We start from the raw sequence: 13,817 nt of genomic DNA on the forward strand, positions 1-13,817 counted from the left end.
GGGAAGAGACTGTCTAGGAAGGAGTATGGCAGAAAGAGATCTAGGGGTCATAGTGGACCACAAGCTTAATATGAGTCAACAGTGTGATACTGTTGCAAAAAAAAGCAAACATGATTCTGGGATGCATTAACAGGTGTGTTGTAAACAAGACACGAGAAGTCATTCTTCCGCTTTACTCTGCGCTGGTTAGGCCTCAACTGGAGTATTGTGTCCAGTTCTGGGCACCGCATTTCAAGAAAGATGTGGAGAAATTGGAGAGGGTCCAGAGAAGAGCAACAAGAATGATTAAAGGTCTTGAAAACATGACCTATGAAGGAAGGCTGAAGGAATTGGGATTGTTTAGTTTGGAAAAGAGAAGACTGAGAGGGGACACGATAGCAGTTTTCAGGTATCTAAAAGGGTGTCATCAGGAGGTGGGAGAAAACTTGTTCACTTTAGCCTCCAATGATAGAACAAGAAGCAATGGGCTTAAACTGCAGCAAGGGAGATTTAGATTGGACATTAGGAAAAAGTTCCTAACTGTCAGGGTAGTTAAACACTGGAATAGATTGCCTAGGGAAGTTGTGGAATCTCCATCTCTGGAGATATTTAAGAGTAGGTTAGATAAATGTCTATTAGGGATGGTCTAGACAGTATTTGGTCCTGCCATGAGGGCAGGGGACTGGACTCGATGATCTCTTGAGGTCCCTTCCGGTCCTAGAGTCTATGAGTCTATAAATTGTAAACCTAGGTCTTTTCATGTGTTTATGGTTGCTTTACATGATAATATTTCACCTGTCCTGTTTATGTAACACTTTAAAAATCAGCAAAAAGGGTTATATAAATAAAATTTATTATGAAACAAAAGGCAAAAAACTATTATGTACATAGTTTAGTCCTATTCAGTGTCTACTCGGCGCTTCTTGGCTTGTCTCTTGTATTCATTAAATGGAGCATCTCTTGTCACTCTCCAGCAATAGTCTGCAAGCATTGATGGGCTCCATTTGCCCTGATAGCCTGCCAGGAGATTCCACTGCTGTAGTCTAGAGCCCAACAGCTCTGCCTTACTCTTGGGTAGTTCCAAATCCCTGACAAGGTCATTCAGTTCGCCTTGTGTTATGAGGTGTGCTTCAGAGGAGGAGGATGGGAGAAAATGTGGGTCCTGTGACATTGATGGTTCAGGACCAGAAGTTTCATCCTCTTCTTCTTCCTCGTCTGACTCAAGTGAGAATGATTCTGGTGCATCAGGAACCGGCAGTCCTTCTCCGTGGGGTACTGGGCGTATAGCTGATGGAATGTTTGGATAATGCACAGTCCACTTTTTCTTCTTTGACACACCTTTCTCAACTGGAGGCACCATGCAGAAGTAACAATTGCTGGTATGATCTGTTGGCTCTCTCCAAATCATTGGCACTGCAAAAGGCATAGATTTCCTTTTCCTGTTCAACCACTGGCGAAGATTTGTTGCACAAGTGTTGCAGCATATGTGTGGGGCCCACCTCTTGTCCTGATCTCCAATTTTGCAGCCAAAATAAAGGTGATAGTCTTTCTTAACCATAGTGGTTATACTGCGCTTTTGTGATGCAAAAGTCACTTCACCACAAACATAGCAGAAGTTATCTGCACTGTTCACACAAGTACGAGGCACCTCTGTTCACTTTGGCTAAACAGAAATGTGTCCCTTTGCAAAATCAAACACTGACAAATAAGAACGCATGACACTGGATGATTTCTAGAGCTGATATAGGGCAATTTGTTCAGCAGAGTGATGTAAGTTTCGTTATGATTGCATCATCCATGACTTCTAGGAATAACATGATGCAATTCATATCATGTATGATGCAATACCAGCTTCAGATTGCATCATTCATTGTTTTGCCTCAAAAGCAAGTACTGTCCAAACCCAGTCATAGATTTATTCATAGATCCAGTCAAAGATGTATTGTAGTCATTTCTGGTTTAAATTGAGATCCCTTCCCTTTATAACTCACTTATCCTCCGGCATTCCCAAGTCAAGGGTCGTATATACTGACCCAATAGCATATCTTGAAAACTAGAGCCAATCAACAATTTTAAGCATCATTTTCGTTCTCAGTGACCCAGCATTAGTAAAGTTGGACTACATTTATTTCAGAAGCATTTTGGCTGTAGAGCAGTGTAATTAAACTTTTAGGAAATTAGCACACATACACACTAATTCTTTGTTGTGAAGCAGATAGTGTTGGTGCACACATGCATACCTGACACAAGTCCCAAAAGCAAAGAAATTAAAAGTTCTCACCTAACAGTACGTACACTTGATCACAGGCCCACACCTGACCATACCACAACTGCTGTACACCACAGGGCATGCACCACAACTGTAACTCAGCTCCCTGGTACCCACACACCCTTTATCAAACTAGCTGCTCTCAGCACAATCACTACACCAAATAGTCACAACTGCTAGAGTTGGCAAACAATCTAGTGAAGCAGTATGTGCATAAAGGCAAAAGTGGGGCAGAGTTAAAGTTGTGGTGTACAGTAGTTGTGATATGGTCAAAGGCTGGACTAGAGAATGTGTTCTGTTAGGTGGCATAACTTCATTTCTTTATGTTTGTGGCTTTGTGTCAGGTGCATGTGCAGAAACCCTAACTGCTTCACAATTAATAATAATTGGAGATATACCTATCTCCTAGAACTGAAGAGACCTTGAAAGATCATTGAGTCCAGTCCCCTGCTTTCACTAGCAGGACCAAGTACTGATTTTTGCCCCAGATCCCTAAGTGGCCCTCTCAAGGATTGAACTCCCAACCCTGGGTTTAGCAGGCCAATGCTCAAACCACTGAGCTTTAAGATTCCTCAAAAGGCTATTCCAAAGTACTACTCTATGGATTTGCAATGGTATATATCAGTTCAAACAGCCAGAATTAGTCTAGACTGCATATAAAGAGGCATTATGCCATGGAACAAGCAACAGTTCCTTCCTGCGTATCACTGATGGGGCCACATCTAGAATACAGTTTGTACTACCCAGTATCTCTGCGCCCCCGGAAAGAGGCCATGTCACAGAGAATTTTATAGAAAAGGAATATAAATAAGTAACAATTTATTTAAAAAGGATTAAAAATTATGTCAGTGTATCTCTGGTAACTCTGACTAAGCAAGGACATAAATCTAAAGGGTGTAAATATAAAAGAAAGAGGAATTATTTAGGGCTGTCTGAAAAGGTGAAACTGAGTAATGAGATCAAACTGAGCAAACAAAGGTGCAGGCTGCCTTTCAGAGAACATTTCCTGAATGGTGAGTCATTTAAAACCAGACCAAACCAAATGCTTCAGGATACACTGAACGGAGCAATCCTGCACTGGCAGGAGGGAGGAGATGACCCTTTTACCATCTCTTGATATTTTTTTATGAGTCTGTGTGGCTGCTTATGTATTTACATGCTATTCAGTTGGTGTAGAATAGCTGTTGTATTTAAAACTTAATACTTTATCCTGTCTCAACCCAAAAAAGAAAAACTAGACATCAATCTGCAACATTTGAAGTTAAGGACTGATGTTTCAGACTTAAGTCAAGCCATTGGGCCCACTTCATCTTTACCAGGGGCCCAATTCAACCCAATATAAGGCTTTGACTTCAGCGGGAATTGGACCGGGGCTTTGTAGCAGGTCAATCCGATATCCCGCTGGCCTACTGGTCAGGCAATTGCTCCACAGTTCTCTTCAGTCTGTTCTGGAGGGGGTTGCTCAGATGAGTCACTGGCAGGCCTCAGTCCTTCCTGTGTGTCCCTTCTTCTCCCATTGGAGGAGGAGGATCAGGGTACTGGGACCTGACCCAAGGCCCTGAAGGGTTGTTGCAGTGTCCAGACCACTTGCTGGTCCATCCCAATTTACATCCCCACAGTTCACTTCCTACTAGTCTACTGCTCCTCCATTTAGGGCAAGGTCGTAGTATTAGAGAGATCAGTTTAGTCTGCCAGGGAAACAGTGCCCCATTCTCCAGGGCCTCTCAGGGCTCCCAACTCCAAAAGGTCCAGAGTGAGTATGGATCCCCGCTTCTGGAGGGCCCTTACTAATGTTGTAATCACCTATCCCATGCTCCAAGCATCAGCCTCACTTCCTGGTGCAGCCTGTATCTCCTGCATCTGTGCTACCAGAGCCCTTTTAAACTTTCCCTCCAGCTGGAGCATGTCCTGCAGCTGTTGGAGATGCAGGGCCTCAGCTAGCCCAGAATTGCTCAATACTTTGCTGTGATTTAGTGTGGAGTCTGTCAACCCCATCACAGGCCTACAAGAGGGAAAGACAGGAGGTTAGTCCCTGTTGGGTTTTGTCACACTCTTCAGTGTGAATATTGTATGTGGTGCTTGGCTTTTTAGCTGTAAAGGGAGCAACATGGCTAAAACCACACACAAAGCTGAGGCATTTTACCTCTTTTAGATATTTAAGGATAGGGGTGTTAGCTAAATACAGTACTGTGTTTGTGAATTATACACACACACATACAAATTCTTGGACATTTGTCACACAGAATATCTGCTAGCTACTATAATCCTCTAAATTCTTTCAAGTTACAATGTTGAAAATAGGGCTCTTCTTTCTGAGCTGTACTAAAAACACCCCACAAATTCTGACTACATAAATAGCTTATACTCTCTAAATAAGTAAACACATCCATCTTAGCCCTTAAGAAGTTGCCTCCCTTATCTTTCCAACTTCAGTAAAAAGTGTAATAATTTGTGCTCTCACTCATTTTGAAAGCAATTTACATCTGCTCTGCTTTCACTTCTTAACTGCAAGAAAAGATCAAATTTACACATCAGAAAAATTATTGAAATATTGATCCGTCTGTATGTTGTTGTTCTGGGTAGAGTCAGTAAAAAATAAGGGGCTTTTTTTTCCTGGAAAAAATGGTGATAAAAACAAAACAAAATATGTTTGTCTAACATTTCCGTGAACCATTTTGATTTTTTTCAGCTGTAATTTGAATACCAAATTTTTTTGGGCCAAAAACTGAAATATTTTGTTTTTAATGAGGAATTAAAATTTTCCACAGAAAGCAGATATTTTTGTGACACTTTTGTTTAGTCAGAACCCCAATTTTCCATTGAAAAAGTCATGATGGAAAATTTTCAGCCAGCCTTACTTCTGAGCATCCATCAAGCTAACATGGTCTCTATAAACCATGAACCACTCCCTCCGCCGCAAGCTTTTTGTAATACCCTTGGTAGAATGTTTTTACCCTGTGCCTATAATCTCTGAAGAGTTCTGAATGCTTTTATATTTCAGGTATGTACTAAACCCACTCAACCATGGTTGTGTAAATTTTCCCACAGTTCTTTCCCATTTTTCAGTCAACAGCATTTATATGTAACAGGGTCCAATTTCCTACTAATACAATTTTTTCCTCCTTTGCTTCCAGCAGAACATCTGCCCTGCTTCTCATCACAAATGTCAATAATCTCTATGCCAGTCTAACCAACAACTGGAAACTGAATGAAGTAGCAAGCACCAGGAATTCAAAATCGTAGTTCTAGTCTCAGACATTGGAGTGCCACTGTACTGAAATGTGCCACTTTACCACAATGGAATTTTTGTTTTATTTAGGAAAAATATTTTAACTGGCAAAGGATTACTGACCTGAGTGAAAAGCTTCATCTCAGTTTAGGAAGGAAAGGGAGAAGGCAAAAATTTTACCATGAAATATTAGAAATAAATTCTTAGCTGATAAATGTCATAACAAAAAATTCCTCTTAAAAAAATTCCATGGTAATAATCCAAAATTAAAGCTTTTTCATCCCACCTTTTGGTAACTTTTAGACCATCAAGAAACAGATAGCTCTGTAATTCCACCCTTTAACTGAGGAGCTGGTAAGTTATTTATGGAACAGAAAGCAATTGCAGACACATCTGCATCATTTTCACATGATTACTTTAAGCCCTCGTCCAGACTAACCCGCGGCATCGGCGGGTTAAAATCGATTGCTCGGGGATCGATATATCGCGTCTAGTCTGGACGCGGTGTATCGATCCCCGAGCGCGCTTACATCGATTCCGGAACTCCATCAATCCGAACGGAGTTCCGGAATCGACGCGGAGAGCCGCGGACATCGATGCCGCGCCGTCCAGACTGGTGAGTACCTCGATTTTAGAAATTCGACTTCAGCTACGTTATTCCCGTAGCTGAGGTTGCGTATCTAAAATCGATTTTAATTCCTAGTCTGGACGTGGCCTAAGTGTCATTTTAATGAAAATCTGTAGATTTAACTAATCTCAAAGCAATTGTCTACCATTATTATAGAGATTAATATCACCAGCAACAGCTTTGTTTCTTCATCACTAATTGGGCATGCAAACTAGAGGTTAAGAATCTGTCAAAACTTAAACTGAATATATCACTTTAGAACACTTTTTTCCCCTGTAGAGAGGAAAGTACTGACTCTGTTTCTGCTACAGATGTAGTTAATGACAAAGTGCCTAGTGAATTCAATAGAGGCAGGATTGCCCCAGTGTGTGATATTGCCAGATGTAGATTATAATATGAAAGATTTTAGATGATTTGGATGCAGTTGGGAGCTAGAATACAGTACCCTTCCATGAGACAGCTCAGATCCTAATCAACAAGGTACTTAAGCAAGTGCTTAAATTTAAGTACCGGAGCAGACTAACTGAAACCAGTGGGGACTACTCACATGAAGTCCCTGGGTAAATCAGTACCCTTGAGCACTATTTTCAAATTAGTTCAAGGCACAAAAACTGTCCTTTGATTTAGTTTCTACACACTACATGCAGTTGGTGTTTATCTCAGACTTAAAGCTGCTCTGTAACAGAATGCATGTATAATGGACCAGATTCTGCCACACTAATTCAGTTACACTTTGAGTTTCTTAAAGGTGTGAGCATGAGGAAGAATGGCATTTTCCAATCTTTTCTATTCTTTTAAATCAAATTTAAAGGATCAAACCGTATTGTTTGCTAAAATATGGAGCTTTCTGCTATTCATTAGAGAGCTAGAGAGTTGTGCTTAGTCAAGAAAACTAAATCAACAACTGAAGCATATGTTATTACAGTAGTTTGACAGCAATAAAAAAATCACACCATAAAATATTTATTAAACAAAGGGTTTTTTCTTCACTTGTAAGAAACACTTTATGTCAAGTGCCCTGTAAGAGATTTAAAAACTTTACCAAATGTTAACATTGATTTTACATTATTATACACAAGATAGAAAACACCACATCTCACAAACTTCCTTTTATTACAACTCAGGGTTTGGTTTTTTTCCCCAACAGTTGTAAATTAATTTCTACATACTTAAATTTAACTTAAAATTTTTTAAACAAATAAACAATGTACAAAGAGATTCACCTGAATTTCATAAATCAGAGCAGGTGTCCTTAACAGGGCATGTGCAATGAATGCAGTGCATTCTGGAAGAGAGAGAAAAATAGAGCGCTAACTTTATTCACAGTTGAAAAAGCTAACATCAGGCTCTGGGAAACTGTCTTCCAGAAAAGAAACTATGGACCTGATCCTGTGAGATGCCAATAGGACCTTTAATTCCTCTTGAAGCCAATAAAAGTTGAGGGCATTCAGGCCTAGATCTAAAAGTATTTAGACGTTGCTCTGCACAGCACTGAAAGGCCTAGTTCCTCAAAGTTATTTAGATGCCCACTTGTCATAGGAGTTGGGTGCTTTTGAAAATCTCACTAGGTGCCTAATATCCTTAAGACTTAAAATGCTGAGCAGAGCAATGTCTAAATAGCTTTAAAAATGTGGGCTTCAATGCTTTGTAGGAGGCACCCAGCACTTCTCAAGATCAGCCTGTCTTTTCTAGTCAAAAAAAAAAAGTGGTTCAAAGGATGCCTCTTTCTTAAAAGTTATATATGCTGTACTATTGTTATGGTATCAGCCAACAGTAGCAGACCTGATGTAAAATCCCTACTCCTTTTCTTATGTCAGTGGTAAAGAACATCTCTTCCTTTTGTTTTTTTGTGTTGCATGTTTACAAATAAACCATTACACCTGACATATAGTCCATGTAACAAAATTGTTAGTATCAGATTCATTGCAACATAAGGAATCAGTATCAGACAATAAGAAAACATTTTATCAGTTCTAGTCTGGTTAAAGCAATTTAATGTTTTCAGTATGCCCTCAGTACTATACTGTCATTCCAAACATAAAGAACAAATTGATTGAAATGCAGATTAATTTAAAACGATGAAAGCAGCCTTAAAGACATTGTTGGTTTTGTTTTAAAGAAGTATGAAATGCATGTTACAATTAACACAAACAGATTATTCCTTGTACAGTAAAAGCCTTTTCATCTAGCATATTGGGGGGAAGGGTGCCAGTAAATGAAAAATTCCAGTTAACTAAGAGTTTGGGTGCAGGGCTGGAGATTGGGGTACGGGAGAGGGTGTGGGCTCTGGGAGGGAGTTTGGGTGTGGGAAGGGGCTCGGGGCAGGAGGTCGGGACACAGGAGGGCGCAGAGTGCTGGATCCAGGGGGCTCTCACCTCGGGCATCTCCCTGCCAGCAGCAACCTGTCCCTGCTGCCCCTAGGTGGAGGCGCAGCTAGGTGGCTCTGTACGCTGCCCCGCCCTAAGCACTGGCTCTGCAGCTCCCATTGGCCGGGAACCACAGCCAATGGGAGCTGTCGGGGGGGGCGCCCTGTGGGTGGAGGGAGCACGGACAGTTGTCTAGCCATGCCTCCGCCTAAGAGCAGCAGGGACAGATCACCGTTTCCAGGGAGCCATACGGAGTCAGGTAGGGAACCTGCGAGCCCCATGCCAACCAGACTATAAACCAGACTGTCTATGAAGATTAGAAATGCAAGTTTATAGAACTTTCTGGTTGGTACAGGGCCGGATAACACAGCTTTTACTGCATATTGGTTGCTTCTTTAAACTCAGGAGATTATCTATTTTATCACAAATGGAATCAAAGGTTTTAGTGCAAAGTCACCCTCTGCAACATGCCATCTGCTTGAAGGCTTAAAGATTTCTACATTGTGCAGAAATACTTCACTTATAAAGCAATTATACAAAATGAAAAGCTATTAGGATTTGAGCGTTTTGGTTGTTGTTTTGTTCATTTTCAAAGCAAATAACAAAAAATAGTATTTCCAGAAACTGACTCCTAGTCTAGCTGTGCAAATCCTTCCAAATTCACTTTGGATTGGCAATATTTTAGCATCAAAATGGGTCAGCAGGCCCTGGAGTTCAGAAAGGTTTAGGTTAGAATGAATCCCATTTTCCCATGGTTGAATTGCATTACAAACCCATGGGAAAGATCTTGATTTGACATGTTTGTGCACATTGACACAGGTTTATGTTTCACAGGAAGTGGGATTAGTAGCCATATTTGAAGATACACCTCTACCTTGTTATAACGCCACCTGATATAACACGAATTCAGATATAACGCGGTAAAGCAGCACTCTGGGCGGGTGGGACTGCGCACTCCGACGGATCAAATCAAGTTTGATATAACGCGGTTTCACCTATAATGCGGTAAGATTTTTTGGCTCCCGAGGACAGCGTTATATCGAGGTAGAGGTGTGCTACATGACCTTTCTCTGCAAGCACAGTTCAAACTTGAAATGCACAGGACAACAGCAGTATCAAAGATTTTGATCAAAGCAATAACCTCATATCTGTTTTTTATTAAAGTTCACTGAGATAAACAAAGACTGTGCAAACCCCTATTGGTTCCTGAACATGAATCAAACTCAAATCGAGAATGATTCCAAGTGCACTGGAAGTTAGAGTTGAATGTTTTACACACTTTTAATTCCTACATAAATATAAGGGACAAAGAAAATAATCTTGTGAAAAACTAAGAATAACACCTCATTCCACCTTGAACCTAAGGTGGGTAAGAAATCAGGACTTGGTAGCAGGTTTCTAACTTACAATAATTGCACAGTTTAGTCTTCCATTGACAATGTGATTGTAAAGCAATATGAAATGTTGTAAAGTTGCTGGGAGAAAGGAGGAGAAGAGAGGTTTCATAAATACTGTGATCTTGCACAGTGTAACAAAACTCTTTTTATGAAGTAGCCAAATGCTTTCACCGTGCCATACCTGAAGGGCACTTAATAGCTCAGGCATTTATCTCTCACACACAGTTATCTGAAATGCATATGCATCTTCAGCATAACCCATTGCTACTGTTAATCATGAACTGGAATGGAAGCATATCTGGAAATGGTAATTCAAAGATATCATTACACAGTTTTTGGCAACTGAATCCAATGTAAAGAAATGGTTTATAAACACTGTCTGACATGCATGAGTCTTTCACAATTATTTACAAATGAGGTTCTACAAGCTTCATTCCAAAAGTATTTCTCCTCTGCTTAGGTGCTGAAATATGTGATTTTTTTTTAAGTTACACAGTCACTGCAGGGTACATCTTCTGTTCACTATTGGCATGAGGATAGGGAGACTGAATCTGCCTGTATCCACTTTGCAGACCATCCAGGAAAGGTGGTACCGGGGTCATAGGCATAGAGTCATGTTGGACAGCATAACCTACATACTGTGGGTGCAGATACTGCCCTTGGTGTGGCACAATCTGGGTAGCCTGCTGGCAGTTCAGTACTGAGAAATTAGTAGGCATGTTGACATAGACATTATTCATGGTCCCTTCTGGCAAACAGCAGTTGGTCTGTGACCTAGTAGGGGGGGCTCTGGCACCTGAATTGGCACTGGAACTGGAGCTGGCAGCAGTACTTGATTGACGAGAAGAGGAACCACGGGAGGTACTGGCACTTGGAATCATGGGAATAGTCTCCATCAGCCGATTACCTCCAGGTGCTCGGCTCTGCTGTGGCTCTTGCTTGGGTCGCAGGCATCTGCAGCAACAAGCTGCTACTACAGACCCCAAGATGATAAAGGCAACAAAAACAGATCCAACTATAAGGAATGGCACATAAATGGGCACTACAAAAAGAAACAAAACCACTGTTATTAGGAGTTGCTACAAAGGCCAAACCTAAAAAACAAAGTTATACAAAGAGAACAAGAGAATCCACTGCTTATTTCTTTCAGTCACACAGCATTAATATACTTAGGTCCTCCAGGGAGAAACGATTCTGGAAACTAAACATTCCACTTGCTACTTTTAATAAAAGGACTACAGAAAATATAGATGCTGCAGAAGTTAATGGTTGGGATTTTCAAAGAGCTCAAATTGGAGCTCTGCCCACAGAAAAAGGATGGCCCAGCGATTAGGGTGGTAGGCCAGGACTTCCAAGACCTGGTTTATGTCCTTGTTCTACCACTGCCGCCTTGTGTGATCTTTGGAAATTCACTAGGAAATTCATCAGTCTCTCTGTGCCCCACTTAACTACTCCCCTTCCTCACAGGTTCTCTTAAAGACTATGAGATGCTCAAAATGCTACAAAAAGGGGACCACATCTCTATTACAGCCAACATGGCTGGGACTCATCCTTTTCGTTTAAGACTGTCAGCCACAAGACTTAAGTATTACTAACCCTTGAGATGGCATTACCTGACCACATCAGCTGGAACTATTACTAATGAGATGTGTAGGACACAAGACATTCACAAAGACTAGTGACAGCTATCAGATCGTGGTGAGCAGCAAACAAATCTAATACGTGATTTTAGAAAAAATAGCCATATCTCTGCTGAAACTGGAATGGCTAACAGTCACTTACATACACAATTATTAAACTAAAGGCTGTTTAGCCTATCATTTTTTGTAATTTTAACACCTTTTAACAAACAGTTTCTAGTATAATTGTTTATTTCTGCATTGGCCAAATCCTGTAGCTCTTTAGCAGGTGCCTGCACTTGCTACAGTCTGCAACACACAAGTTTTCCAAGTCTGTCCTAATTATAACACCACTTCAGGCTCTAGTGTGTTCAGTATTTGTGTATGGCCAGCAAATGTGCTAAAGAGCCACTGAGACTTTTCCCAAACCACTAAAAAAATACTCTAGTTCATCCTTGATATTTAGTCATAAATGGAGTCTTAAAAGATGGTATCTAGGCTTGAAGAATTTATACAATTAGACTATTGTGACTGGTTAGAAGTCATTTTGAAATCCTATGTAATAGAAGTTACTTTTCCTGAAACAGTTGTTTCCTTTCAGAGTTTTTTTCCCCTTTCTTTTTTAATTGGAAGTGCAAACAAAGCTGAAGGAATGATTAAAGTATACTGCTGCTATATAGGTCTGACAGACATTCCGGAGACAAGTGGTGTTGTCATTTAAATAAATGCAGAACTTAAAAAACAATCAAAGGTTTTGTCATTCGTAAAGTATCCAAACTCCTTGACAGTAACTTAGCTTTTTCCATGTTTCTGATTTTAGTAGTTGCAAATGATGGACTAATTGACAAGTCTTATTTGGAGTCCAAAGATTTGACATTTGCATTTCGATCCTACTTTTATCATGACCCTGACAACAAACTGAGGATATTTGTGTGTATGTTCTTCTGTTCTTGTTAGAAAAAAAAAAAGTGTTTGATTTACATTTAAGGCAGAAACATATTCTCTTCTTTTGTCTCATTTTTCAACTGATCCTACTGCCAGAAATATTAGTAATAAAAAAATATGTGCTGTAGAACTAAGGGGAATTACCCATAAGCGCATGTGGATTCACCATGACCAGTCAAATCTTGGTCCCTCTGAAGTCAATGGCAATAACTCCCTACAGGTCTACTAACAACATCCCAGGTTGCAGTTAAAGGCTCAGCTGTCCTAGGCAGGGCTGAAAATGACAGGTTGCAGCTCCCCTCATTAAAAGATGTGTCAGAGATGTAGGAATGTTTACCAGTCAGCCCCTGCTCCCAAGAAGTCTCTGCACTGAGGGCTTGTTCCCAGGCCACTAGCCATTAGGCTGACGCCATTAACCCTGCAGGGCCGGGTGCTCTCAGACCTATGTTCAGGTACCTGTGAAGGCAGAGCCTGGGCTCACCAGGACACCTGGCAGCCAGACTGGCTGCGGGCACTCTGGATTGGCAGTGCCAGCGCCTCCTTTTGCCCGGGGGCTCGGAGTGGCTAAGCCTGGCTGTCCTATAAGCGTCCTCCCCTGAGGGGCTGAACTGCCTGCTCGCCTGGCTGCCCCGCGCCCATGGCGCACAGCTGCGCAGCCTCGGCGCGTCGGGCTGGACACGCTGCAGAGCCGCCAGGGCTCCGGGAGGGGGTGGGGGGAGAACCGCGTACCTGCTGCGCCATCCGGGCCGTCTTTGTCCGGCCGGCCCTGCTCGTCTGCCCCCTGCTGCCGGTCGTTGTCGCACACGCCCTGGTCCAGCCTGGCCTCGGCGCTGGAGCAGCAGTAGCGCAAGGCGCAGCTGCCGCAGCAGATGGTGGCGTCCCCGCCGTCGAAGCGCTCCGGGCACTGGAACCCGTCCCGCCAGGCGCCCTGCGCGTCCAGCCAGCCGTGGCAGTACTCGCCGCTGGCCCCGGCCTCCGCCGGCAGCAGCCAGCCCAGCGCCGCCAGCAGCAGCCAGCAGCGCCCGCTCCACATGGCACCGCTCAGCGGCGGCGGCCGGGGCAGCAGCGCGCCCGGCAGAAAAGGGCGGCGGGGGCTCAGCGCGCACGGGGCTCCTCTGCTAGCACCCAGCTGTGCAAGGGGGGGAACAAAGCACCCAGCTGTCCCGGGTGTAGGGGGGAGGGCTGGTTGCGGACACAGCACCCTGCTATGCCGGGGGGGGGAGGCGGATAAGAACGCAGCACCCCGCTATGCCCGGGGGGGGGAGAACACAGCACCCCGCTATAGCCGGGGGGGGGTGGCTGGGCAGGATAAGAACACAGCACCCCGGTATAGCCGGGGGGGTCGGGATAAGAACACAGCACCCCGCTATGCCCGGGGGGGTGGG

The 13,817-nt window shown here is 42.8% G+C and overlaps 1 protein-coding gene across 1 annotated transcript; it reads right to left on the bottom strand.

Moving 5' to 3' along the window:
- Window positions 1-10,215: 10,215 nt before the first annotated feature.
- Window positions 10,216-13,465, bottom strand: SHISA2 (shisa family member 2). The gene is made up of 2 exons (XM_050937315.1): window positions 13,162-13,465; window positions 10,216-10,910 (listed from the first exon to the last, which is right to left on the bottom strand). The coding sequence occupies exons 1-2, from the start codon at window positions 13,463-13,465 to the stop codon at window positions 10,357-10,359; spliced, it is 858 nt and encodes a 285-aa protein (XP_050793272.1). The 3' UTR covers window positions 10,216-10,356.
- Between the last annotated feature and the right edge of the window lie 352 nt (window positions 13,466-13,817).

The sequence above is a fragment of the Gopherus flavomarginatus genome, chromosome 1 (genome assembly GCF_025201925.1).
Source record: "Gopherus flavomarginatus isolate rGopFla2 chromosome 1, rGopFla2.mat.asm, whole genome shotgun sequence".
In the NCBI taxonomy this organism is placed as follows: Eukaryota; Metazoa; Chordata; order Testudines; family Testudinidae; genus Gopherus; species Gopherus flavomarginatus.